Raw genomic sequence first — 27556 nt, forward strand, 5'->3', positions numbered from 1 at the left:
TTCTGCAGTGTCTGCTAAATGCATTGTACACTGAGCTTTGTTTCAATAAAGAGTTAAATAAAAATAGCTGTCTGCACCTATGTTCATTATCTCATACTACCAAGGCTTCTGACACCCACACAGGTATAACAGGCCCTCACGAATCAGAAGGGATCACCACCTGTGCGCAGGCACCCTAAATGCCAGCCACAAGTCTTAGCGAGCGAGGGCAAGGCAGTAATGGCAGCGCACCAGCAGGCAACAATGGCACTCACCGGATGTTGCTTCAGATCGCAGCAGGCATCAAAAGTTGCTCTCCGGTACCATGAATTGAAAAAGAAGGGCCCCCTGGCAGCCTAGAGACCCAGACAGCACTCATGGCCTCTGAGCTCGCCTCCAAGCAGGCATCAGTCTTGTTTAGATGATACAAGTCTAAGCCGCATCAGTTTCCCCTCAGCGGCAGTTCTCATTGCTGTACAGTGACTGTCAAGGCCCGCTGTACAGGAAGGCACAAGGGCCCATAATGAATTGCTGCTGGAGGGGCCTGTATCGGGAGACCCCCATCTGGGCAGGCATTGGCCAGCACCAGCAACACTGCCTCCTGAAAACGCTGTCCCAGATGCCGAGTCCGTGACCTCCATGCACTGCGATGTATCACAGAGCGCAGATGGCACTCAATTAACACCTGGGGGAGGAGGAGGAATAAAGAGGGTACTTCAGCTGTATCTGATCGGGGTGCTTCCAAATGAAGCAGTAGGCAGGTGCCGACCCGACCGGCAGCAAGCACCCAACCGGTCTCGGCCACCGTACTCTTCACAGCCCGAGAACTCTGGTAGGAGCTCTGTCTAGCACCCGAAGGTCCAATACCCCCTCAGGCCGAAGTGCGTCCCAATGCTGCACTGACCCAGGGGATCCTCCCCTCTGCATAGCTGGCTGGGATGTTGGGATCAGCCCTTCATGTTCTGAGCCACCAGGGACTGGGCAACAGTAGGATTAAGCAGGGTTCTGCAGGGCCACTGCAGAGACGCCCAGGAACATGTCATGGCAGCAATCTTGCATGGCCACACCCGACCGCCTCTGAAATACAAACAAATTACCTGATCAAGCGCCCCATTGGGATAAAAGTCTCTTTGCTAATTATCATTAGCATGCATGGACTGTTGTAAAAAAAAAAAAAAAAATCCACACTGCTACATCGTTTCTGTTACATTTTATTTATTTTTATTTTTTTTTAAAGTAAGGATTTGCGAAATTCTGGTAATTAGCTTTCCTATTTTTATGCAAAATTGTGCGTAGTTACACGACGAGCAAATCTGTCATTTTGCATTATATTTTAACATGTCACTCAACAAAAAAAACAGTGCAAAAGCATGAAAGCTCTGCAAACAAATTCCGTTCGCTTTCTGTTGTTCCTGTGTCTTTGTGGTCATTTGGTTTAATGAAAAATTGCACTTTCGGGATACATTTTTACTAGTAATGCACATAATTACATAAAGTGGTGTAATGACGTAATTTTGGAAATTATGGGGGTCATTCTGACTCCCGCCGGGCGCGGTCACTGCGCGCCCGGCGGGAGCCGCCAAAATACCGTACCGCGGTCGGAAGACCGCGGCGGGTATTTTGAGTTTTCCCCTGGGCTGGCGGGCGGCCTTCAAAAGGCCGCCCGCCAGCCCAGGGGAAAACGACCTTCCCACCATGAAGCCGGCTCGTAATCGAGCCGGCGGAGTGGGAAGGTAGCACCCGTCGCGTATTTCACTGTCTGCTATGCAGACAGTGAAATACAAGCTGGGCCCTCTTACGGGGGCCCCTGCAGTGCCCATGCCTTTGGCATGGGCACTGCAGGGGCCCCCAGGGGCCCCGCGACACCCCCTACCGCCATCCTGTTCCTGGCGGGCGAACCGCCAGGAACAGGATGGCGGTAGGGGGTGTCAGAATCCCCAAGGCGGCGCAGCATGCTGCGCCGCCTTGGAGGATTCTGACGGGCAGCGGAAAACCGGCGGGAGACCGCCGGTTTTCCTGCACTGACCGCAGCCAAAGCGCCGCGGTCAGAATGCCCTGCGGGGCACCGCCGGTCTGTCGGCGGTGCTCCCGCCGACCCTGGCCCCGGCGGTCTGAGACCGCCGGGGTCAGAATGACCCCCTATGTCTATTAGACGTAACATGAAATTCCCCAAATTATGCCTGCATAATTTAAATTTCACCCAATAGAGATTTCAAACTACCCAAGTACATGGTGAATCTGTTCATCTCATAAGCATTGTAACCCTCCATGGACCGATTCAGTGGAGCAGGAAACCACATTTGTTACATTTAACCACCTTGGTACCTGAAGCTAAGTCATCTGCAGCTAAAGTACTCACTAGAAGGACCGCCCATGTCTGGACAGTGGACCAGAGACCAATAGAAAAACCTAACTGTCTATTCTCACCTTTTCAATCTCACATTGGTAGAGCAGTGTACGTACCGTAGTGGCATGATAAAACTGTCTCACTTGTCCCGAAGGGAAAAGAACAAAGAAAAAGACTTGAACCACAAAAACAGATTACCAACAAATAGCACTAACTGCACAAATTGTGATTCCCGTCAGCAGGTTAAACAAATGATAATCAGGCAAAAACATTATATAAAAACACGAGTAAATGTCACAAATTTTTAAAATATGTGTTTTCAGCGTTGAATCTGGCAGCTGAAAATTAGTCTGAGGTTATGAATATTGGGAGATTGCCTTGCTCCATATAGAGTTATTGCCTATTCAAAAGTATGTGTAGGAATTACGTTTTTTCAACCACTTATTTCTCTGTAGATCAACTTGGCTGACTTGTTGAACAACTGTGCCAGAAAGTCTACTTGACAATTGTTTGTTGTAAAAAAAAGAAAATATATATCAATACATTATTTTTTATTTTTTTTAATTTCCCTCACCAGACAGTAATATTACCCTTTCTGAGGTGGAGAATGACAAAGCTCTGGCATTAGCTCTCCAGCGAGACACTGCTAGCCAGAACAAAGTGAAGAGTCTGGAGGAAGAGGGTTTTTATTTCTGTCAGCTCTGCCACAAAGACCTGTCCGCAATGAATTCTACTTTGCGCCAACAACATATGAACAGGTCAGTGGAGTAAAAGTAATATTGGAGGGATTTGTTGTTTTAGTTAGAAGTCATCTTTAAATGTTTTGCTTACCGTATATTAGCACAGGTTTGCCTCGACCACACCTAGGCAACAATATTGTTTTGTGAAATTCGGTGTTAATGAACAATAATGTTAACAGAAGTTCTTTCACACAGTTATTTATGTTGCTCTGTTTCTCCTGCACTATTCCTAAACTGTGTCCTTTTTCTGGGTCTGCCTGGAAAGAGATAACTCCTCTGATCTGCTTTATTGTGCATTTTATTCACCTGTGGAACATAAGCAAATAATCGTTATTCGGGTTTAGTGTTCAGCCTATAAGGGCCCAACGGCCACATGTATGAAATATAGGTCTTGCGACTCGCAAATTTCGATTCAGAGCAACCTGAAATTTGCGAGTCGCAAAACCTTATGTACAACAGTGTCAGTGACACTGTTAGCGATTCGCAAGGGGGTCGCAAATGACCTAACTCATGAATATACATGAGGTAGGTTGCAATTTGCGACCCCTTTGGGAATGTCGGCCCTCACAGGGATTGTGGCCTGCTGGAGACAGCAGACCACCATGTCTGTGACTGCTTTTAAATAAAGCGATTAAAAAAAAAAATAATGCAGCCTGTTTTCCTTAAAGGAAAACGAGATGCATTTCAAAAACAAAAAAATGAAAAGTTTTCCATCGGACCACTGCCTGCTCTGAAAAAATGTTTTTGCTGCCATTCACAGAGGAGGGGTCCCATGACCCCTTCCCGTTTGCGAATGGGTTAGCACCAGTTTGAAACTGGTGCTAACTGCGATCGTTTTGCGACTGCATTCGCGGTCACAAAACAATCATTCGTGGGACTGCAACTCGCAATTAGGAAGAGAACACCCCTTCCTAATTGCGATTCGCAAACCCTTTTTGCGATTCGGTAAATTGATTGCCGAATCGCAAAAATGGGTCTGTACTTCCCAAATTGCATTTTGCACATCGCAAACGGCCTGATTCGCCATTTACGACGTGAAAAATGCCTCGTACATGTGGCCTCAAGGCCTTAATTCCCACAAATCTGTTTATTGACTTATGAGCTCTTTGTCCAAAATCTTCTGACACAGAACAGCTGATATGCAGCCATACAGGACAGGAGAGGCATTATACAGCTTAGACATTGTGATATAACTTTTTAGCAGTGCAATAACTAAAGAAGGTGGCTAAAGTGGATGCATTCCTTGGTGTGTGTTCACTCTGTATGGATTGATACAATTGTATCCCAATATGGTCTGAAGCGTCTTCATCCCTCATTCGTCAAAAGCAGACTCTCTCCCCACTCCACTTTCTTCACGAATTACCTTCGTCCGAAAACTGCAAGGGCTAATTGTCTATTTTTGTTTTTGTTTTACAGTCTTCAACTTTGTTTGATGTGTTTCACTACTTATTAACTGTACCGCACCAACTTTTGAAGATACATCTGGGATATTTCAGCATTCATATCAACATAGTCAGAAATTGCCTCTGATATTATAATTTCACAGTTCTGCTATATTGTTTTAGTAAACCAGTGCAAATACTTCTCTCAATTCCACCCAACATACAAACATTGTTCTTGGCATGTGTAGCTGGACATACATATGCTATGCATACTCCTGCCATCAAGTGTTAGGCTTGGACGCGTGTAAGCTGTTTTTTCTTGGAAGAAGTATTCCAGTCTAAACCGAGTCAGTAAAAATGTGTGTCTTTCATTACAAATAATATGCTAGTAAAGTGCTGGGTGCAAGGAAAGGTCATGGGGGTTACTAACAGTACTTCCACTAATTGGGGCAGGACAACTACCACCATAACATTGCTTAAAAAGTACTTCGATCCGTTAAGCCAAGATAGAAACTAATCTGTCAGGATCAGAATAAAAAGAGGGGAAGCCCAGTTTTTCAAAACTAGTCTTAATATACTTAAGCCAAGGAATTTCTTGGTTCCTGTCAAGAGACATGCAATCCCTGATTGTAGTTCGACACAGCTGCGCCACTGGATTGGTCCGTATCCTATGCCACAACAACAAGGGCTGAAGCCCAATGTAGCCTCTCGGGTAGAAAAGCCCAACCTCTTCATAGCAAAAAGCACCAGGGATGGACTGTGGGAATGCCAGCAGCCTCCTCAGAAGCTTATTTTCAAGGATCTGAAGAATGTTGCTGTCCACGCAACCCCAACCCCACGCCCCAAATGCAGCCACCGAGACACATCTACTTTGATTTCTCTCAACAGCGCGTGGCCCACCTACTTCGAAAATCTAAAAATGGCATAAATAGAGCACTGTAATTGTAATGTCCCTACTTTAATTAAAAACCTCCAATTGTGATCTTTATCGAATGGAATCCCCAAACACGTAAAATGAGGGGATTTCTGAATTTCCTCGCCAGTCTTCCAGTCATGAGGCTCAGTGACTCCCCTATTGCTGTTAATGCGCATGGGCTTCTGCTCCATTGTTAGATCATTTTTATTTTTCTGCCGCCTGGTTCAGATGTGTTTCACCCAGCTTCAGGTTGACGACTGGTAAGTAATCGATGTAACTCCCCAGAAGCCCACCAGGAGACTTCTGCCATTCAAAGAGGGTCATGGTCAGCACCGGCACGCTGCTCTGGACCCGGCGCCCTCCCAGTTCTTGGTGCAGAAACCTGCAAAAAAGGCACGTCGTTTGGCTTTGACCACCTTGTCGGTGCCCGTGTCGTAAATGCCCTTAAAGCCATCTTCGGACTCTAAGCACTCAAAGCCAAAAACTACTTTGGTGCCTCAAGGCCATTGGCCTCCTCTGTTGCCAAAACACTTGTCACTCAGGATGCCCCCTTCCTCCTGTCACCCAGAATACCTCCTTCCTCCTCCTCTGAGGACCCATCCTACAAACTTGTGGCAGAGGGCAAGGTAGTCTCCAACACCAATGCTCGGTACACCCTAATGCTGTTGACACCTCTGCCTGTGGAAAAAATGTGAGTGTCCTCATTTGCCAACATGTCTGGATTCATGTTTCCGGCTTCAGCAGCATCTTCTCAACCTGCACTTCGATGTGGGGCACTCATTGGACTGCTTGTTGATAAGATTCTAAAAAGATAAAGAAGAACACTAATACTACATAGGCCATGGGCTCACTAAAAACATCCTTCACTCGTGGCTTCTTTCGCTGGTCTCGGTACTAAGGTGATAGAATCACCACCCAAGGTATCAACCTCTTTCCCCAGACAGCAACAGGAGCAGACCCCTTCTTGGTGCGACTACAGAGGGGGGGGGTTACATGAAAATAACAACTCTAGAGACCATGACAGCAGCACAGCCACCAATTGGGCTGCCCCTGCAAAGCAGTGACTCACTTACTCTCCCTTACGACCACAGAACACCTGTAGGGGGACGACCACAGGGGTTTCTATCCCAGTGGGTGGAAATCACCTCTGACCAGTGGTTCTCGACATCATAAACTAGGGGTATTGGCTAGAGCTCATGCAAGTTCCACCAAACATCCCACCCCTACAAGCACAACTTCCCCCCAAAAACACAAGTACCACCTTCAAGAGGAGGTGTAAGCAAGGGAATATGCTCTGCATACTTTCTTTATTCCCAAGAAGACCGGTCTCTCGGGCCATTCTCGACCTCAGGCCCCTCAACAAATGCATTTTGTCAGAGCACTTCCTGGATGGCATTCCTCTACTACAACAAGGCGACTTCATGACCGCCCTTGGCCTGAAGGACGCCCACTTACACATCCTGATCCACCCTCCACATGGCAGGTTCTGGTTTGTGGTAAGTGACCACCATTATCAATTTAAGGTGCTGCCTTTCAGGTTAACCACAGCTCCCAGGGTGTTCACAAAGTGTCTTGCCATGGTAGCCGCCTTTCTCAGGAGGAACAGCCTCCACAACTTTCCTTTAATAGACGACTGGCTGATCAAGAGCTCACCAAAACAGCAGTGCTTAGCTCATTCACTAGTCCCATAGACCTCTTAAATGGTCTTAAGTTTTACCATCAATACCGTGATGCCTCTCCTCCAGCCCTTCTTGGGGGAAATACTCAACTCTGTCACAGGCATTCCCTAGCCCTGCAAAGGTCCAAGCTTTCCCAAGCAACAGAATTTGTCAGTGCATTCCCTAGCCCTTCAAAGGTCCAAGCTTTCCCAATCATCAGGCAAAACACTCAGGAAAGTCACATGCCTCCTCAACATAAGGTCTTCTTGTATTGTTACAGTTCCACATGCCAATTTCCACATGTGCCTGTTGCAGGAGGGCCTAGTGAGACAGTGGTCACACGCAGAGGGTCACTGGAAGGATCTAGTGTTGATCTGGGACCGCACTCATTGCTTTCTGCAGAAGTGGAATGGCAACAACCTGTTGCAAGACCAGCACTTTCTAGTCACTGTGCCACAAGTGACCATCACAATGGATGCCTCCCTTACTCGGTGTGGGGGAATGCACTTATAGGACTTGACCACGGGCACTTTATCAGCAGGGTGACCACATTTACTACCTAGATTTCCTGGTGACCCAGCTAGCCCTTAAGACATTCCTCCCTCACATCCAGCACAAAGTAGTCCTCGTTCTCACAGATAACATGACTGTCATGTTCTGCCTAGAGAAACAGGGTGGCACTTGCGCTCTACAGTTGTCCACACTAGCGCAGGGCAGTTGGCGGTGGGAAATCCGTCGCAACATATAACTACTGGTGGAGTACCTAGCACGAAAGGACAATGATTTTGCAGATCAGCAGGATGCTGCAAGGTGCCCACAAGTGATAAAGTCTTACTCCTGTACTTCAATCGTTAAGAGATTTCTGATGTAGACCTCATCACCACTGCCAAAAAAGTAAAATGCCCGAACTTTGCCTCCATGTTCCCGCACCCACAGTCAATGGGCAATGCACTATGGAAGAACTGGGCAGGGATATTTACCTATGCTCTTTTGCTTCTCCCACTTCTTTAATTTGTGGTATGGAGGCCTTGGCAAACATACCTCATTCTCGTCCTGGTGGCTCTTACCTGGGCCAGGCAGGTCTGATTCACCACCCTCCTCGATCTTCCCCTAGTACCCCACAAAAAGCTGCCCAACCTGCTGGATCTTCTCTCACAAAATCAGGACACACTCTGGCACCCGAACCTCAAGTAGCTCAATCTTATTATTTGGCTCCAGAGGTCCTAGAGTAGTGGTTCCTAATCGGTGTGCTTTGGCACCCCAGTGCGCCATGAACACTAGCCAGTGGAGCCGCAAACAGATGCACACATTTTGGGAACCACTGTCGTCTATTGCATATTGTACATATTCCTAGCTTTGGAAACAAAAGGAGGAAGACCTTTGTATGTAGGATTAGTTCTGCTTGTTTGTAACTTTTGGTTTCATGGCATACAGCTGGCTCGAAAAGCTTCTGTATGGGCACCAAAAAAACTTCTTTCACTTTTTTGTTGATGGAATGGAAAGGTTGCCGTGTTCCAGGTTTGTAATCAGTGTACTATGTGGGATGGCTTGAATACAACAAAATGCAACAGAATTTGTGATTAATCCTCCATACGTGAAGGGGAAAGAGTGAAAGCATGTGAGGTCTTTGCTGTCAATCTGCCCTGTCATGCTGCAGAAACTTGTCACATAAGGAGAAAACACAGAGACAGTAGTGTTATCCAGTGACAGGGCTCGAAACCTGTTGAAAAGGCGAGGAAGGGTTAGGCCTGGGCTGATGTTGAGAGCCAGAGTGTTCGACAGTGTGACCAGGAATCTAAAAAATGCAAGAACAGCAAGTCCAGTACCTAATCATGGCTGCCAATAAACATTAAACATTTCTACAAGGGATTTTGAAAGAAGGTTTCTTTTCTTTTTTTTGATAATCACAATCTTAAAAGCAAGAGTACTTCGCGAAAACACGTGTAACTGTTTCACCATTGTAAGGAAATGTTTCCTTGGCATGGTTACCCCCTGACTTTTTGCCCACCCTAGGGACCCCTCACTCAGCACATACACACTGCTTCACGGCTTGTGTGTGCTGGTGGGGAGAAAAAGACAAAGTGGACATGGCACTCCCCTCAGAGTGCCATGCCAGCCTCACACTGCCTGTGGCATAGGTAAGTCACCCCTCTAGCAGGCCTTACAGCCCTAAGGTAGGGTGCACTATACCACAGGTGAGGGCATATGTGCATGAGCACTGTACCCCTACAGTGTCTAAGCAAAATCTTATTGTAAGTGCAAGGTAGCCATAAGACTATATGGTCTGGGAGTCTGTCAAACACGAACTCCACAGCACCATAATGGCTACACTGAAAACTGGGAAGTTTGGTATCAAACTTCTCAGCACAATAAATGCACACTGATGCCAGTGTGCACTTTATTGTAAAATACACCCAGAGGGCATCTTAGAGATGCCCCCTGAAAACATACACGACTTCCAGTGTGGGCTGACTAGTTTTTGCCAGCCTGCCACACACCAGACATGTTGCTGGCCACATGGGGAGAGTGCCTTTGTCACTCTGTGGCCAGGAACAAAGCCTGTACTAGGTGGAGGTGCTTCTCACCTCCCCCTGCAGGAACTGTAACACCTAGCAGGCTCACCCCCTTTGATATAGCGCCACAGGGCATCCCAGCTAGTGGAGATGCCCGCCCCTCCGGCCACTGCCCCCACTTTTTGCGGCAAGGCTGGAGGAGATAACGAGAAAAACAGGGAGGAGTCACCCCCCCCAGTCAGAACAGCCCCTAAGGTGTCCTAACCTGAGGTGACTCTTACTTTTAAAAATCCTCCATCTTGTAGAAGGAGGATTCCCCCAATAGGATTAGGGATGTGCCACCCCCCCCCCAACAGGGAGGAGGCACAAAGAGGGTGTAGCCACCCTCAAGGACAGTAGCCATTGGCTACTGCCCTCCCAGACCTAAACACACCCCTAAATCCAGTATTTAGGGCCCCCCAGAACCGAGCAAGATAGATTCCTGCAACCTAAAGAAGAAGGACTGCTGACCTGAAGCCCTGCAGTGAAGACGGAGACGACAACCGATTTGGCCCCAGCCCCACCGGCCTGTCTCCCTACTTCGACGAAAACTGCAACAGTGACGCATCCAACAGGGACCCGCGACCTCTGAAGCCTCAGAGGACTGCCCTGCATCTAAAGGACCAAGAAGCTCCAGAGAACAGCGGCCCTGTTCAACAAACTGCAACTTTCTCAACAAAGAATCAACTTTAAAGACCCCACGTTTCCCGCCAGAAGCGTGAGACTTTCCACTCTGCACCTGACGCCCCCAGCTCGACCGGCGGAAAACAAACACCTCAGGGAGGACTCCCCGGCGACTGCGAGCCCATGAGTAGCCAGAGTTGACCCCCCTGAGCCCCCACAGCGACACCTGCAGAGGAAATCCAGAGGCTCACCCTGACCGCGACTGCCTGTAACAAGGGACCCGACGCCTGGAACCAACACTGCACCCGCAGCACTCAGGACCTGAAGGAACTGAACTCCAGTGCAGGAGCGACCCCCAGGCGACCCTCTGCCTAGCCCAGGTGGTGGCTACCCCGAGGAGCCCCCCCTGTGCCTGCCTGCATCGTTGAAGAGACCCCCGGTCTCCTCATTGCTTTCCGCACAACACCTGATGCCTGTTTGCACTCTGCACCTGGCCCCCCCTCTGCCGCTGAGGGTGTATTTTCTGTGCCTATGTGTTTTGGGCACCTCTTTGACATCTGCACCTGACTGGCCCCTAGCTGCTGGTGTGGTAACTTTGGGGTTGCCTTGAACCCCCAACGGTGGGCTACCTTGGACCCAACTTTGAACCATGAAGTGTTTTACTTACCTGTGAACTTAACATTTACTTACCTCCCCCAGGAACTGTTGATTTGTGCACTGTGTCCACTTTTAAAATAGCTTATTGCCATTTTTGTCAAAACTGTACATGCGATTGTGATTATTCAAAGTTTCTAGAATACCTGAGTGAAATACCTTTCATTTGAAGTATTACTTGTAAATCTTGAACCTGTGGTTCTTAAAACAAACTAAGAAAATATATTTTTCTATATAAAAAACTATTTGCCTGGAGTAAGTCTGAGTGTGTGTTCCTCATTTATTACCTGTGTGTGTACAACAAATGCTGAACACTACCCTCTGATAAGCCTACTGCTCGACCACACTACAACAAAATAGAGCATTAGAATCATCTCTTTTTGCCACTATCTTACCTCTAAGGGGAACCCCTGGACTCTGTGCACTCTATTTCTTACTTTGAAATAATATATACAGAGCCAACTTCCTACAACTATGTTGTTACCTGAGTCTTAGTGTTAAGTGTATTGGGCATGGATGATTTATTTATTGCTAGTGCAAATCAGGGGTAGTCTTGCAGAAAAAACATCATCCCTGAAGTTTGAAATTTTTTATAACTTTTTGTGGTTGATTGGTTGTGTGTTAGTGCACAGCTCAAGTGCTCTAAAGCAAAACAATTTGAATTACATAAAAAAAGACAGAGCTGATGCTTTGACAAAGTCATACAAAGAAATAAACACTGTCATTGTAAATTGTATTTAGATAGCGCTTACTGCCCCTGACGAGACATTGAGCAGTTTGAAATAATATACTACTCCAGAAGCTAAGGTTAGAGGTAAACTGAAGCAATTGAAAATTTGTGGATGTGCTGATATGCTGAAGCATAGGCAGAAAGGGCAACTCTGATGTTCCTAGGTTAAGCCATCCGGCAAGACAAATGAAAACATACCTGTTGATATGTTAAGCAGAATTTATGGCACCAGTGTAGAGGAGGGGTATTGCTGGGGCAGAGCAGGGAACTGGGACAAAGGTAGAGATTCTCGCCGCATAGTATGAATGGTATTAAATCCCTGGCATTTCTTGGAATTCCTGATATGCCCTTGTGGCTTCTTAGGAATTAAGTTGTCTCATGCTCCTCTGCCACTCACACATGTACACTTTTGTCTATGGGAGACTTATGTAGGTTTTTGAATCAAATATGTTTGCCCTGGTATTTCCTTTTTTTATTATAGTGCGAACTTCCCCTAATAACGTTGCCATCAGGCAGCATGAAATGACACCTTGTCATGACTACTATACATATATACTATGTATATATGGCCAGCCCCACTAAGGTATGTGAGGCATATTTCAGTTAAACCAAATAAGAGTTTCGTTTTTTTATAGTGTACACCCTGAACAAGGAAAATGTTACTTACCAGTAGACATCTGTTTGTGGCATGTAGTGCTGTAGATTCACATGCTGTGCATAAGCTCGTCATCTAGTGTTGGGTTCGAAGAAAGTTTTCGAGTCAAGCGATCGAGTGACTCCTCTCGGTAATACTGCGCATGGGCATTGAGTCCTTGGTTAGATTGTTTCTCCGCAAAGGGGAGAGTGAAGTAATAAAAAATATATAGTACGATAGAAAAGATGTCCATGCAACGTATATACATATGTACATTTTGTACATTTTATAAGACTAAATCGCAACATCTGCACACTTCCGGGGAGGGGGGACGTGCACGTGAATCTACAGCACTACATGCCACAAACAGATGTCTACTGGTAAGTAACATTTTCTGTTTGAGGGCATGTGTAGCTGCAGATACACATGCTGTGCATAGACTGTAAAGCAGTCCCTCCATAAAGTGGTGGCTAGAGTGCAAGCATTGCAATTGTTTGGAAAAGTGGTGTAAATACAGCTTGTCCAACATTTGCTTGTTGTCTCCCAAAGACATCTACACAATAATGTTTACTACACGTATGTGGTGTAGACCATGTTGCTGCTTTACAAATGTCTGCTATAGGTATATTACCCCAAAATGCCATAGATGCACCTTTTTTCATAGTGGAATGTGCTCTAGGTGGTACGGGTACTTGTCCCTTAGTTTTAGTATAGCAAGTTTGAGTGCATTTGACTAGCCATCTTGCTGTACTTGTTTTAGATATAGGATGTCCTTTGTGTGGTAAGGATAAAGCCACAAAAAAGTTGTTTTGTTTTCCTAAAACGTTTTGTTCTATCTATATAGTACATAAGAGCTCTTTTTACATCTATGTTATGTAGAGCTCTTTCTGCTACTGATTCTGGTTTTGGAAAAAAAACTGGTAATTCAATTGTTTGATTAATATGAAATTGTGAAATTACTTTTGGAAGGAATTTTGGATTTGTTCTTAATACAATATCAACTTGAAAGAAAGGTTCTTCTAAAGTTAATGCCAGAAGCTCACTGTCATGCCTAAGGGAGGTGATAGCAATTAAAAAGGCTACTTTCCATGGCGGCTAAATGTAAACAAATAGATGTGTAGGCTAAACTTGCTTTTTCTAAATGTAATCAATAGTGTACAATGTCCTGTTCTGTTATTTTAAGAGGGTCATGTTTTTTGTTTGGGGGTAACAAACAAAACGTTTCCATTCTGTTGCATGGCATTGTCTAGTGGTAGATTTGCATGCTTGTTTAGGAATATCCATACATTCATTTTTTTTTAAAAGTATTTTTATTAACATTTTGCTATTGTGTACGTACAAATAAAGGTATGGTATTGATTGATTCTTATCACATCAATGGACAACATTGTTTGTTTCTCCTGAGCACAATTCAGGGTCTAATATTTCAACCTATTGTTACCATATCATTTCCTCGCTTTTGTGAGTCCGTAGTGATGTGCTTCTGGGTGCAGACCTTCGTGATCACGTCTGTCATATACCATATTATCATTCACTACCCCACTCAGCAGTCTTGTCAAACTCTGAACAACATAATAACATAACATGATGGTGCGTTGATGACATGCAAGGTCTGATAAGCACGGGATGCTTCAGTGTACCCGCTCCCTGAAAGGGGCCCGGTCCCTTGCTCCGTCTCCTATTTATTTGTGCGTGTCAGGGCCCTCTCTGTCTGGTGCTTATTACTCTCCCATCCCGATCTGTTCAAGGGCTATGAGGGCCTATATCTCAGACTGGTCTCCAGTTACCCCTCCCCGCGTCCATAGTCGGTCCTGTTCTCTTCCCTACATTTCTTGTGACCCACAATACGGCTCTGCATCACAGTAACACCACGCCTTATCTACTGTCAGGCCGTCCCCTCCTCAGCGTCTCTTTCGCCTCTCACCATACATTCCCATTTCATCAGTACCTCCTCCCACTCTGGCACGATGGGTGTCTGGCGAAGGCCCCGTGCCTCTCCGCTCTTTAGGACTTTTAATTCGGCCCTGGCCCATCTCATCACATCTCATCTCCATTCAGTCAAAGAGGGGCCCTTGGGTGACTTCCATCCCTGCGCAATTAATCTCCTATATAGAACCAGTGTTAGGTCCAGTTTTCGGGCGCAGTAAGCACACGGTCGGGGTCGTCGTAATTTCCACCCCAAGCAGATCTTTCAATTCAATCATCACCGCCCCCCAGCCCCTCTGAATATCGGGACAGTGCCATACCATGTGAACGAAGTCCACGTCCAATTCGTCGCATTTGGGGCACACCTTGGGGGCTCCTCCTTATATTAGGGTCAGGCGATGTGCAGTGAGCGTCCTATGTATATAATTGTATTGGATGTATCTTAAGCACGTGTTCTTCGAGACCCCCGTAGGTATGCCCAGTGCCCTCTCCCACCTTTCCCTCTGGGGTTGTAATGGGTCTAATATACTTTCAACTTGCGCTCTATACAATTTAGTTAATAGGTGAATATCCGCTATCCATCAGGTCAGTGAATGTCCTCAGTACCCTATCGCGGAAGAGGCCACCAACTGTTTCCACCCCTACCTTTGTCCATGCTCCCAACCCAGCGCCCGTTCGGCCCCCGTCCACTGTGTCTAACGTTAGTACCGACAGTGGTAGTGCGGGGGAGTAAGCTGGACCCACGCCCACCCGCTGTTTGCATCTCTTCCAGCAGGCCACGGCCACCCTCGTTATTTCACTTTTTTCTTGGGGTTCTACCTTTCGTCTTCTCAGTTGCGCTATAATTCCATTGCAGCTCATCTCGCCGCTAGTGGTGCATCTGTCTAGGCGGTCTCTTCCCGCAAACCACCTGGAGGCCCACTGTAGCAGGCACGCTAGGTAATAGAATTCAAAGTCTTGGGCTCCTAGTCCCCCCTCGGGTGTTGGCCTACAGAGGATTGAAAGCACTGTACGCCTTCGACCGCCATCCCACACAAGGTCTCTGAGCAGTACATTTAACTCCCGAAACCATGACGAGGGGATCAGCACCGGAAGGTTAACGAAATAATAAAGGAGGCGGGGTAACATAATCATTTTAGATAATGATATTCTGGCCATTATCGATAACTCCAGTGACCGTCAGAACCCAACAGAAGTCCGAAGGGAAGAGAGTGCCCTGCCTATGTTCCCGTCACGGATGTCTTTTGTGTCGTGGAACACCTGAATGCCCAGATACTTAAAGGTATGTGGTGCCCATACCACATCCCCATGGCACGAGGAAGGGCGGTCGTATCCCACCATCATTGGGAAGACAAATGTCTTACCCCTATTGAGGCATAGTCCCAAGAGACCCCTGAAGCAGTCCAATGTTTGTAGGGCCCAGGGCAGTCCAGACTCCCCATCTCTGAGATAGATTAGGACATCGTCAGCGTAGAGTGAAATTAATTGCTCGGTCTGTCCCCCTTCCACTCCCCTACCCACGCCTTCCAGACGTAGTTGGGCCGCCAGAGGCTCAATAGCCAGGGCGAACAGCAGAGGTGACAGCGGGCATCCCTGCCTGGCACCCATATATATGGGGTAGGGCTCTGAAATTGTCTTACCCGTTCTCACTCGCGCTAGTCGGCTCGCATATAGTAGGTCCGCCCATCTTACCCATCCTTCCCCCAGTCCCATTCTGAGCATTACTGTCCTCAAGTAGTCCCACCGAACTGAGTCAAAGGCTTTCTCAAAATCAATTGCAAGCAGTGTTCCAGCTGGGGGTCTCTCCGTCCTAGGCATCTGTAATATGGCAAAGAGGCGTCTGAGATTCAGCGACGTGCTGCGGTTCAGGACGAACCCATTCTGGTCCGGATGGACCAACGTGGGTGTATGTTGAAGCAAGCAGTTAGCTAGAATCTTGCTAAGAATTTTAAAATCACTATTCAGCATGGACAGTGGGCAGAAATCAGTAACGGATGCTTCCCCGGATTTCAATTTGGGCAAGTATCAGGTAATTTGCCACAGTGCAACGCTTCTGCGTACAGGTCTGCCAATTGGGGGGCCAACTGCGCCATGTATTTCTTATAAAAGTCCATTGGGAGACCGTCTGTGCCGGGTGTCTTCCCTGGGGCTAGTTGCGTTATGGCTTCCCTTACCTCTGCCACCGTAACCGGCCCCCCTAGTTCATCCCTTCCCTCGTGAGCCAGAGTAGTCAGTGGGAGTGATCATAAAAAACTGTCTAGGCGTCCTGCCTCTATATCATCGGGACTCCGATACAGGTAGGAGTAGTAATCCCTAAAAGCGTTGTTTATGGAGCTTGGCCTGAATCTTCGCTCGCCTTTCATATCGTGTACACTCACGATGGGTGACCCCCTCCCCTCCCGACCTCACCAACCAAGCCAGCATCTTACCAGACCTACCCTCCTCAGCTTACACCGATGCAAAGTATCTTTGCGTGCAGTGGCATCTGAGTTGTTCCTCTACCTGAGAGTGTGACCTCTTGCTTGCATATATTCCTCTTGATCGTATGTGTTTGTGTTCACTTTCTTTTCCCCCTCATGTATGGTTTTCTCTAGGCTGATCAACTCCCGTTCCAGAGTACGCCTTATCCCTACCGTTTGCCCTATACTGTAACCTCTCATTGCTACTTTAAGCATTTCCCATTCTATATATCTGGAGGAGGCAGATCCCTTATTAATGTTAATGTGATCTGTCAAGAATGTGCGGAGCGCCTCTCTGTATGCCTGGTCCTCCAGCGCAGCTGGAGATAATCTCCACAGTGGTATGGGGAGGGGGGGGGTCTGTCCTCTGCCACCCTCCAAGTGAGCAACAGGGGATTATGATCGGATAATGTGCGCCCTAGATATTCTGAGTGGGTCATACCCCGTGTCAGGTTGGCTGAACATACCACCCTGTCTATCCTAGTGTGTACCCAGTGTAGACCTGAATAATATGAGTAGTCCTTCTCACCAGGGTGCTGTTTGCGCCACACATCAATTAGTCCCCAGACATGTACCATTCTCTCAATTTTTGGGCTACTTTATGCGCTACTGCTCCTGGCAGCGGAGGGGTAGAGCGGTCCATGTCTATGTCCAGTATGCTATTGAAGTCCCCCCCCAATAATAACTCTCCGTGTTGCTGGCAAGAAGGCTGCTCGATAAACGCTGTAGGAAGGGGATCTGATCTTGATTAGAGGCATAAATACTTCCAAGCACTATTGGGACACCATAAAGTTTCCCCTCTACTAACGCAAACCTGCCTTCCTGATCTATGTCAGTCGATACTACTTCGAAGGGGACACCCGCCCAAACCCAGACCAACGCTCCTCTGGCGTAAGCGGAATATCTAGTGGCAAACACCTGCCCTCTCCACCTGCGCTTTAGCTTCTCCACCTCGCTCGCGGTCAGATGGGTTTCCTGCAGCATTGCTATATGTATGCCTCTCCTCTTTAGATGGGACAATATTCTGTGTCTTTTAGCTGGGGACCCCATCCCCCATATGTTCCACGTTAGGAAACTATAGTCTGCCTTGTAGAAGTATCAAAAGTATTGCGGCCCCGGCCGCCTCCCTCAGCATCCCGCTCCCCTTTATCCGTTTTCATGTACTGCATACAAGCAATCCGCAGTCCCCAGGCGCCATCAGAACTAAAAATTGAAAAACCCAACTCCCCGTCCCCAGGGCGCCTCTCAAAATGTAGGCTGCCCAAGTAAACTGTGCCAACCAAGTAGATATAGGGGGTCATTCTGACCCCGGCGGTCTTAGACCGCCGGGGCCAGGGTCGGCGGGAGCACCGCCGACAGGCCGGCGGTGCCCCTTCAGGGCATTCTGACCGCGGCGGTAAAGCCGCGGTCAGACCGGCAACACTGGCGGTCTCCCGCCAGTGTACCGCCGCCCGTTTGAATCCTCCAAGGCGGCGCAGCTAGCTGCGCCGCCGAGGGGATTCCGACCCCCCCTACCGCCATCCAGTTCCCGGCGGTCCGCCCGCCGGGAACCGGATGGCGGTAGGGGGGGTCGCGGGGCCCCTGGGGGCCCCTGCAGTGCCCATGCCACTGGCATGGGGACTGCAGGGGCCCCCGTAAGAGGGCCCCTACGAGTATTTCACTGTCTGCTTGGCAGACAGTGAAATACGCGACGGGTGCAACAGCACCCGTCGCACCTTCCCACTCCGCCGGCTCGATTACGAGCCGGCTTCATCGTGGGAAGGACGGTTTCCCCTGGGCTGGCGGTCGGCCTTTTGGAGGCCGCCCGCCAGCCCAGGGGAAACCTCAAAATACCCACCGCGGTCTTCCGACCGCGGTACGGTATTTTGGCGGCTCCCGCCGGGCGCGCGGTGACCGCGCCCGGCGGGAGTCAGAATGACCCCCATAGTTCTCGCCAGACTGATTAAGTGGACGAGAAGCCGATAGGGGGGTGGGCCCGTACCCATCGGGGCCTATTGATTATACAGCGTACCTCACCCCAGGACCAGTTTATATATACAGTTATCCCAGATCGACCCTTGGGGGCCGTCCAGAGCAGCCGGAACCCTCTACCGACGAGACCGTCGTGCCATTCGAGTCTCTTTCAATACTCTCCGGAGGGGATACTTCTCTGCTCATGGAGGCCGCCGCCCTCAGGGCCTCTTTCTTCCCAGACTCCTTCTGGGATCGTGATGGCTCGGCCCCGAGGCGGGCCCGGCGGTGCCACCCTCCATGGCCCCCCTCCCCCATGTTCCGCGGTCCGCATCGCTCGATCTCATGTGTTGTCCTCTGCAGGCCTCCAGCCACTCCCATGTCTCCTCCGGGTTCTGGAAGAATGTCGTCTTGTCTCCTACTATCACTCTCAGTCTTGCCGGGAAGCGGAGTGAGTATTGGATCCCTTTGTCCCTAAGGGCCCTCTTCACTGCCAGGAACAAGGCTCTTCTAGTTTGGACGTCAATAGTGAAGTCCGGAAAGAGAGTTACCTCTCTATTTGCCACTCTAAATGGACTCGCATCTCTGGCTCTCTGGAGCAAGATATCTCTGTCCTTGTAGTGGTGTAATCTAGCAACCACAGCTTGGGGCAGCCTCCCAGGCGCAAGGGGACTTGATGCGCTCGTTCCAGTGTAAAGAATGGTGTCAATTGTCCCGGTGCTACTACTGTGCGCAGCCATTCCTCAAGAAATTCCACCATATTCGTGCCTTCTGCGCCTTCCGGGAGGCCTACCACTCATACATTGTTCCTTCGGTTTCTTCCCTCTGCATCCTCTGCCCTGCGCTCCAGCCGTGTTACTCTATCTGTGAGACTAATCACTGTGGCAGCTAGGTCCTTTAATCTCGGTGTGAGGTCCGCTATCGCAGTCTCCGTCTCTTTGACTCTGTCTGTCAGCTTTTGGTGGTCGCGCAGGCCACCACGCGATCCCCTCTGGTTCCGCCGGGGACGGCTGGGCCTGCCCCGCGTGCGGCCCGAGCCAGGCAGTCTTCATCCCAATTAGAGGGGCCTCAGGGCCGGCGCCACCGCTCCTCCTCTTCGTTGCGTCCCGTAGGATGGACTCTCCTCTGCCTGGCTGGCCCAACACTCAAGCCCCCAGCTTTCGCTCACCACCGAGCTTCGCAAGGGCCGCCCCACAACTCGCATCCTGCAGCGTCCTCGGGGCTCGGAACTCCGCTCCGCCGACTGGCTCCCACCCCCGACAAGTCCCGTGTGCAGCGCGCACGGTGATGGTCCCGGGGTGGGGCTCGGTTTAGTGGATAATGGAAGGCCCCTCCGGAGCCTATGGATTATGCGGCCGCCATCTTGGCCAGTTTAGCCACGCCCCGAATATCCATACATTCCTGTGGTGAATGTAAATATCCAAATTCTATGACTTCAGGAGCCATATCACTAGGTTGAGTAATTTGGGATTTGGATGTCTTAGTTGTCCCTATTTTTTGTGTCCGAAGATATGATCTGTTGGGAAGTCTTTGACGAGGAACAACTGAGAGTTCCAAAAGGGTTGTGTACCATGGTTGACATGCCCATGTATGGGCTACAAAGATCATGTTGAGGGAAGATTGTTTTGTCTTCCGGACTAGGAATGGTAAGAGTGGGAGAGGGAGAAAGCGTAAGCAAATATCCCTGACCAACTCATCCGTAGTGCATTGCCCTTGGACAGAGGGTGCGGGTACCTGGAGGCGAAGTTTTCGTATTTTTTTTAAAATATGTTGCAAACAGATCTATTTGAGGTGTTCCCCGGTTTTTGAAGTACTGTTGAAGGACTTGTGGAGTCCCACTCGTGTGTTTGTTGATGCATCCTTCTTAGTAGGTCTGCTAAGTGGTTGTCCGTCCAAGGGAGATATTGTGCCACTATGTGAATATTGTGACAAAACACCCATTTCCATAGTATTTCTGCTAGGTGGGACAGTTGTTTAGATTGTGTCCCACCCGTGTTTGAAGATAGTACATGGCAGTCATGTAGCCTGTACACACCAACACTGTGTTGTGCTGCTACAGTGAAAGGAATGCTTTCATTGCCAACAATATTGCTTGTAGTTCCAGTTAATTGATATGAAGAGACCGATGAGTATTGTCCCATATCCCCTGAATTGTTAGGTTGAGGAGATGAGCTCCCCAACGGCATCTGTTGTGAGAATGATCTGAGGCACAGGGTCTACAATAGGCCGCCCCTTCATATGGTTTGTGATATTCCACCAATGTAGAGAGAGATAAGTTTGGCAGTCTAACAAAACTAGATCTTCCATTTGACAATGTGTCTGAGACCATTGACGAGAGAGCTATTGTTGATGAGCACGCATATGAAGTCTGGCATGAGGCACTATGGCAATGCAATATGCCATCATTCCTAACAGTTTCATAACAGTTCTTACTGTCTATGTTTTGGTTCTGTTTTAAAGTTGCAATCAATGTCTGAAAAGCTTGGACCCAGTTTTGGTTGGGAAAGGCTATTCCCAATTGTGTATTGAGGATATCCCCTAGATACGGTTGTATTTGGAGAGGTTGCAGATGAGCTTTGACGTAGTTTATGGTGAACCCTAGAGATTGTAGGAGACAAATTGTAGTTTGAGTATGTTTTTGACACTGTGCAAATGAATTGGCTTTGATGAGCCAATCGTCCAAATAAGGGAAAACGTGAATTTGTTTTCTTCTGAGATGTGCTGCAACCAATGCAAGGCATTTTGTGAATACTCAGGTAGCAGTTGTGACTCCGAATTTTGAATTGGTAATGTTTCCTTGCCACTACAGATCTTAGGTTTTTGTGGTGTGCAGGATGAATGGGACTGTCAAAATAAGCATCCTTTAGATCTAACGCTGTCATGAAGTCTCCTAGTTGTAATAGAGGAATAACATTCTGAAGAGTGACCATATGAAAATGTTCTGGTAGGATGTAGTGGTTTAAGGGTCTGAGATCTAATATTGGTCTGAAAGACCTGTCTTTTTCGGGAATTAGAAAATATAGGGAGTAAACTCCTGTTGCTGGGTGTTGCAATTGTACTGGTTCTATAGCTCCTTTTAGAAAAAGGAATGTACTTCCTCTTTGAGAAGAGTTAGATGATCTTGTGAGAGTCTGTGGGTACGAGGGAGTATATTTGGTGGAGTGGAAATGACCTCCAGACAATAACCATTTTGGATAATTTGAAGTGCCCATTGATATGTGGTAATTTGAGTTCATTGGGGGTAAATAAAGTTGTAACCTTCCCCCACAGGAGTGGTATGTGTTAGTATTGTTTGTGGTAAGTCATTATTTAGTGACGGATGGGGAGCCTCTAGATGTAGATGGCTTTCAGTTTCCCATATTATTGTTTCCCCTATATGATCCTCTAAAGCAGTGGTTCCCAACCTTTTGACTTTTGTGGACCCACACTTTATCATTACCAGATCCCGGGGAGCCCCACTGAATCATTATTGGAATCCGGGAACCCCCTACTGAGTCAGTACTGAAAGCTGGGGAATTAATCCATCAATATTATTTAATTTTCTAAGTGGTCACGGACCACAGGTTGGGAACCACTGCTCTTTAGTAACCTCTGGTGTATTGAGAGGTGGGTTTAGTTTGATTTGTGGAATGTTCATGAAATGATGACCCAAATCCTCTGGTAAAGCCTGCATGACGAAAATTACCCCTATGTGTGCTGGCTTGTACGGCTCCCATAGCTTTGGCAATTTGATTATCTTCATTTAATTTTTCAAGTGTGGTATCCACTTGTGGACCAAATAAATGCTCTTTATCAAAAGGCATATTTAAAACTGAATGCTGTACCTCCTGTTTAAACCCTGAACATCTGAGCCATGCATGGCACCTTATGATGACACTTGTGTTAATACTGCGTGATGCTGTATCAGCATCATCAAGCACACATAAAATGGAGTTATTGTAAATTTTGTCCCTCATTTACAATTTCTACCCCTCTTTTACGATGTTCTTCTGGTACGTATTGTAAAAGTTCCTCCATATCATCCCAGTGAGCTCTGTCGTATCTGGATAGTAAAGCTTGAGCATTAGCAGTTCACCAGTGATTGGCTGGTTGAGCTGCCGCTCTTTTCCCTGCCGCATCTAATTTTTTACTTTCCTTATCAGGAGGAGGTGTGTCTCCCGTTGACTGGCTATTAACCCTTTTGCGTGCAGTAGATGCAACAATAGAGTTTGGAGGAATTTGTGTTTTTATATATAAGGGGCAGTGGGTGCAGCCTTGTACTTTTTTATCAACTCTAGGAGTGATAACCCTTGCTCTAACAGGCTCTTTAAATATTTCTTCTGCGTGTCTCAGCATGCCTGGAAGCATTGGAAGGAATTTACTTTCTTTGTGTTGCACCAAGGGTATCAAATAAAAAATCTTCCTCTATTGGCTCATTGTACATGTGCACATTATGAAATGGTGCTGCTCTAAATATAACCTGTTTGCATGATGCGGAATCCTCAGGTGGTGAAGATCTAGCTGGGTAAAGATCTGAATCATTTAATCAGGGGCGTGGAATTTATTAAAATATCTACTTGTCCATGGGACAAGTTGCTTCTTAGATCTACTTGTCCTGTAAAAAAAAATCTACTTGTCCCTTTGGTGCCATGTAGTGCGGCGACACATTATGGCAGCAATCTCCTTATATAAGAGCTCTGAATATGCCAGTACAACTATTGCAGGGCTTGGATACTTGCAATTTCGATCCCTAATGCATAAATTTCCTTAGTTTGCCACTTTTCCACAGATCTATGTACTAGGGCTGGTGGAGGCAGTAAGCAATAGTTCTAGGGCTGGAATGCCTGACAATGGCAGAAGTAGAAGTTATTTCAGGGTTGTAAAAAAATTGGTTGGAGGGAAAGTGAACTTGTAAGCGCTCAATAGATTTTCACATGAGCACATCTGCACATGCATATTCTCTGATGCTAAAATACAGTTCACAAATATTTTCTAGGAGTACGATTTCCTGGACTACTTCTGTAAGTTCTTATGAACTCATGAAAGCCACTAATTCAAAGACATATACCATGGGTGCGCTGTTGTGTCTTTCCTTAAGGATTGGGCCCCTAATTAGGTCTCACGTTAATAAAGACATTTTGTATTTATAAAACATATTTTTCTATCTCTATCTATCGGATGGCTTTGCAGTGAGTGATCACATTCTGCTCTTCCACAAGGAGCATATTGGCACACAAAGTAGTTTTGTTCACTGTGGCAATCTAGTGTCAATGTGTGCTTTTTGAGACCAAATACGTTTTTTTCTTTTGCCAGTGTTTGTTACAATGGTGAGGGCCTGGCAACTCCCACATCAATAAAGTGTTGCAAAAGCCATGGCAAAACAAGACTCGCATTAACGAAACCAAAAGACTCCACCCCCCCCAAAAAAAAAGTCTGATCAGTTGGTTTTGCAAGTGCTTGTTTGGAAATATTAGCATGCATCAACACATTTTACTAAATGATGCTTCAGAGAAATAGCACCTAAAATGTAATAGAAGCGAAATGTTTTTTTTCCTACTTGCATTTTTTTCCTGAACTTTTTATTTTGAAAGCAAAGAATCATCACTCTTGCTTACAAGATTCTGCAGACATTTGCATCTAATCAGAGAGCATTGTGGGAACCTTATACTTAGCTTCATATTGTTAAACGTTTCAAACATGTATGTACACTTTTTTTTTTTTTTTAACTGGACCCACTGTCAGTAGTGCAGTATGACCTTAAAACCTTTATTTACAGCGCTCACCATAATAATAAAGGCTTTTCATTAATGAACCATAAATACAAGTTCAAACAGCATTAAGTTATGGACACATATTACCTCAACTGCAGACAGTTCCCTTGTCTGTAAACTGGCAGCCAAAAGGGTTTGTGCTGCAGGGGCTTGGGCCTACTTGTTCCACGGATCCGGATCGTACTCATCCCATGAGTCCTGTTCGTCTAATGTATCCCCTATATCTTGACACCCACCAGGTGGCGAACTAGGTGGTGTGAATCCTGAATGAGGGGGAGATGTTGGTGGAGGAGTATGTTGTCGAGAAGAAGGTAAAGGTGGTAATGTACGTGTATGAAAATAAGTCTTTTTTCTAGTAGTCTTCTTTGGAGGTGTAGAGGAATCAAGAATCTCTTGAAAAGTTAATTTCCTCTTTAAAGGTGGCAGAGGTGATGTTATAATCCACCCTGTTCCTTGTTGAATTTAAAGTCGACACGGCCTAGCATCCATAACTTCTAAAATTGGTTCCACCTGTGATGCAGGGGTTGTTATAGACTGTCCAGAGTCACTGAAAGTCTTTTGTGATATTTTCAGTTCCAAAGGTTTTTTGGGATGGAAAATGTTCGGTGCCGAAATATTAGCTGACTGTTGTCTCATTTTTGGTGCCAAAGTGGTCGCTACTGAAGCACCATATCGTTTTTGTTTTGTTGGTGCTGAAATGGAGGTACTGGAGGTCGATGCTGAAGGTTTATCTTTCGCTTTTTTCGGTGCCGAGCTGGTATGCGAGGCATCCGAATAACTTTCTCTGCTCCGACCATGCCTAGAAAGCTGTGGCGGACCGGTGACTTCTTTTGTGGTTGTTTTGTTCGATGGGAAAGGTTTTTTTTTACTTACAGTTTGTGTTGGTTGCAGTGGTTGACTCTCGATGTCTGACTGCACATCAGAGTCTGAATCCTGAACGGAGAAGACCCCCTTTTGTTCCATATCTTCTTGTGCGTGCTCATCACCGAAGATGTCTAGTGTATCATCTGGATGTCGAGAAGCCTTTCCATTCAACGAGCTCTTCGATCTCTAAGCGTCTTCTTTGACCAAAAACAATGACACGCTACGCAGGTCTGGTTGTTGTGGTCTGGTGAAAGAGACAAATTATACACACCTGATGATGGTCGGTGTGTGGAAACTTTGAATGGCATCGATGGCAAAATCGAAATGGAGTACGTTTCATTGGGGCTGCATTGTTCGATACCACGTGGAAGAGGTAGGCCCGAGTTGGCCTTTTTGTTCCCAAAAGGGTTGAGAAATTCGATTCAGAGTATGGAAAAGGAACCGAATGTTTAATTATTAAAGAATATGCGTCCGGAAACAATACCGACGATGGTAGTAAGACGGAAAGAATACCATTTTAGGCTGTTTGGAGTCGAGAACTCTGAGCAAGAGGACACACATCTGAACCCGATAGCAGAGAAAAACAATCTAACAAAGGACTTGATGCCCATGTGCAGTATTACAGAGAGGAGGAGTCACTCGATCCTGTACTCGAAAACTTTCTTTGACCAAAAACAAGTTGCACTACTCCGAACCCAACACTAAATGGCAAACTTATGCACAGCATGTGTATCTACAGCTACACATGCCTTCGAACGCTTACTTCATGGCACTTTCAAATCAGTTGGCCAAGGAAAATGAGAGCATGAAGTAAAGCGATTTGCCTGAAATTTCTCTGTCCTGTTAATAGCAGGTGCATGAGATCCCAGAGAGGTGGGGCTCAGATTACAGAACATATTGAGTGTTCAGTACGCGTTCTAAATTTGCATTCCAGTTTCCACTGAGCTGACACATATTTAGTGTTTTTTGTTTTTTAAGAACCACATTAGAGAGGAATAGAAGTACTGTCTGGGGTACTGGATGCAACTCCATTTAGAGTCACTAGTTCCATGGGGCAATGGCAGGGCCAATGTAGATATTACACTGGAGCCAGTTATAGGTCTTGTCTGCTTGCCCATCTCTAGTTGAGAGGAAGCTTACATTGCTGGCTTCCTACAGCACTGTCAGATCACTAATGGAGGGAAGATAACACTGCTGGGGTGCTACAGCACTGGGGACAGGTCAGGGGACTCACAGTGCTATGGTGACAGTACTGACAGGGCACTGCTGGAAGAAAACTCACACTGCCGGGTCCTTTATCACAGACATGATACTCAACAAAGCTAACATTCCTGGTGTCCTGTGGGGAACACCACAGGGAGAGGTCACTGTTACAGTATTAGCACTCACTGGGCACTGCTGGGGAAGGGTCATATTACTTGAAAGTGTCCTCTGCTCCACGCATTCTACGCCACAAACAATGCCTGCTCCTCATTCAGAACTGGATGTTCATCACCAAGCTGAAGCTTAGCCCTACTATGGAATGTTATTTGCTAATAAAAGGAAGCAATAACTAGTCAAAACCTAGTCAGTGGCATGGACCAGTTCAGACCCCACCTTTCATACAACACCAAGCACTTGGATTGACCCTGGACACCAACCTCTGTCTCAAGGACCACACTGCCAAGGATGGAAGGACAGCCTGGTACCATTAGAATGGAGGCAATAACGTGCAAAACCGAAAAAACTAGACAGCAGATGCAGACCTTATCTATCAATGTACGTAGGATCTGAAACAACATTCCTGTATCTAATAGGGCTTCTAGACACTGCTCAGGAATGAGCTAAAGACACTTCTCTTTAAAGAGCACTATGTCACAAGTAACCGTTTACTTCTCCAAGGACTCTGTCCCTCTCCAATTAGGTGTTGCCACTGTATGAGGCTCTGCAGTGGATAGGATAGGATTACATCTGTAATTATAATATCTTCATCAGCGTCATCCCAATTATTTTCAGGGAACAAAATGGAAGTACTCCTGCGATTGGGCTTACATCCCCACAGCCGCCAAAAAATAATAATAAAAAAATAGAGAGCCACGGCCAACGGTCAATAGCTCATGGGAGTCGCAGGTTGAAAAAAATTGGGAACTACTGTCCTAGAGTTTGGCCATCTCAACCTGCCTTCAGAATGTGTGACCATCCATAGGGAGGAGAACAAGCCTACAATGTGAGCTTGGCAAATGGAAAAGTTTTGTACACTACTGTCTTCCTGGACATTGACCCTCTCAAAGCAATAGTCAAAGACATAGGGGGTCATTATGACCCTGGCGGAAGGCGGAGAAGCGGCGATAAGACCGCCAACAGGCTCGCAGTCTTTTTATTTTTGTATTATGACCATGGCGGTTACCGCCA

The 27556-nt window shown here is 46.9% G+C and overlaps 1 protein-coding gene across 4 annotated transcripts in view; it reads left to right on the top strand.

Annotated features, from left to right (window-relative positions):
- The window catches only part of SLX4 (SLX4 structure-specific endonuclease subunit), a 391720-nt gene that overhangs the window by 56687 nt on the left and 307477 nt on the right, over positions 1 to 27556 (top strand). For all 4 annotated transcript variants that reach the window (XM_069210471.1, XM_069210473.1, XM_069210474.1 and 1 more), the window contains one exon: positions 2904 to 3084. In XM_069210471.1, coding sequence (XP_069066572.1) covers positions 2904 to 3084 — 181 coding nt within the window. The remainder of the gene's footprint in view (positions 1 to 2903; positions 3085 to 27556) is intronic.

This window comes from Pleurodeles waltl, chromosome 10 (genome assembly GCF_031143425.1).
Source record: "Pleurodeles waltl isolate 20211129_DDA chromosome 10, aPleWal1.hap1.20221129, whole genome shotgun sequence".
NCBI classification, from domain to species: Eukaryota; Metazoa; Chordata; class Amphibia; order Caudata; family Salamandridae; genus Pleurodeles; species Pleurodeles waltl.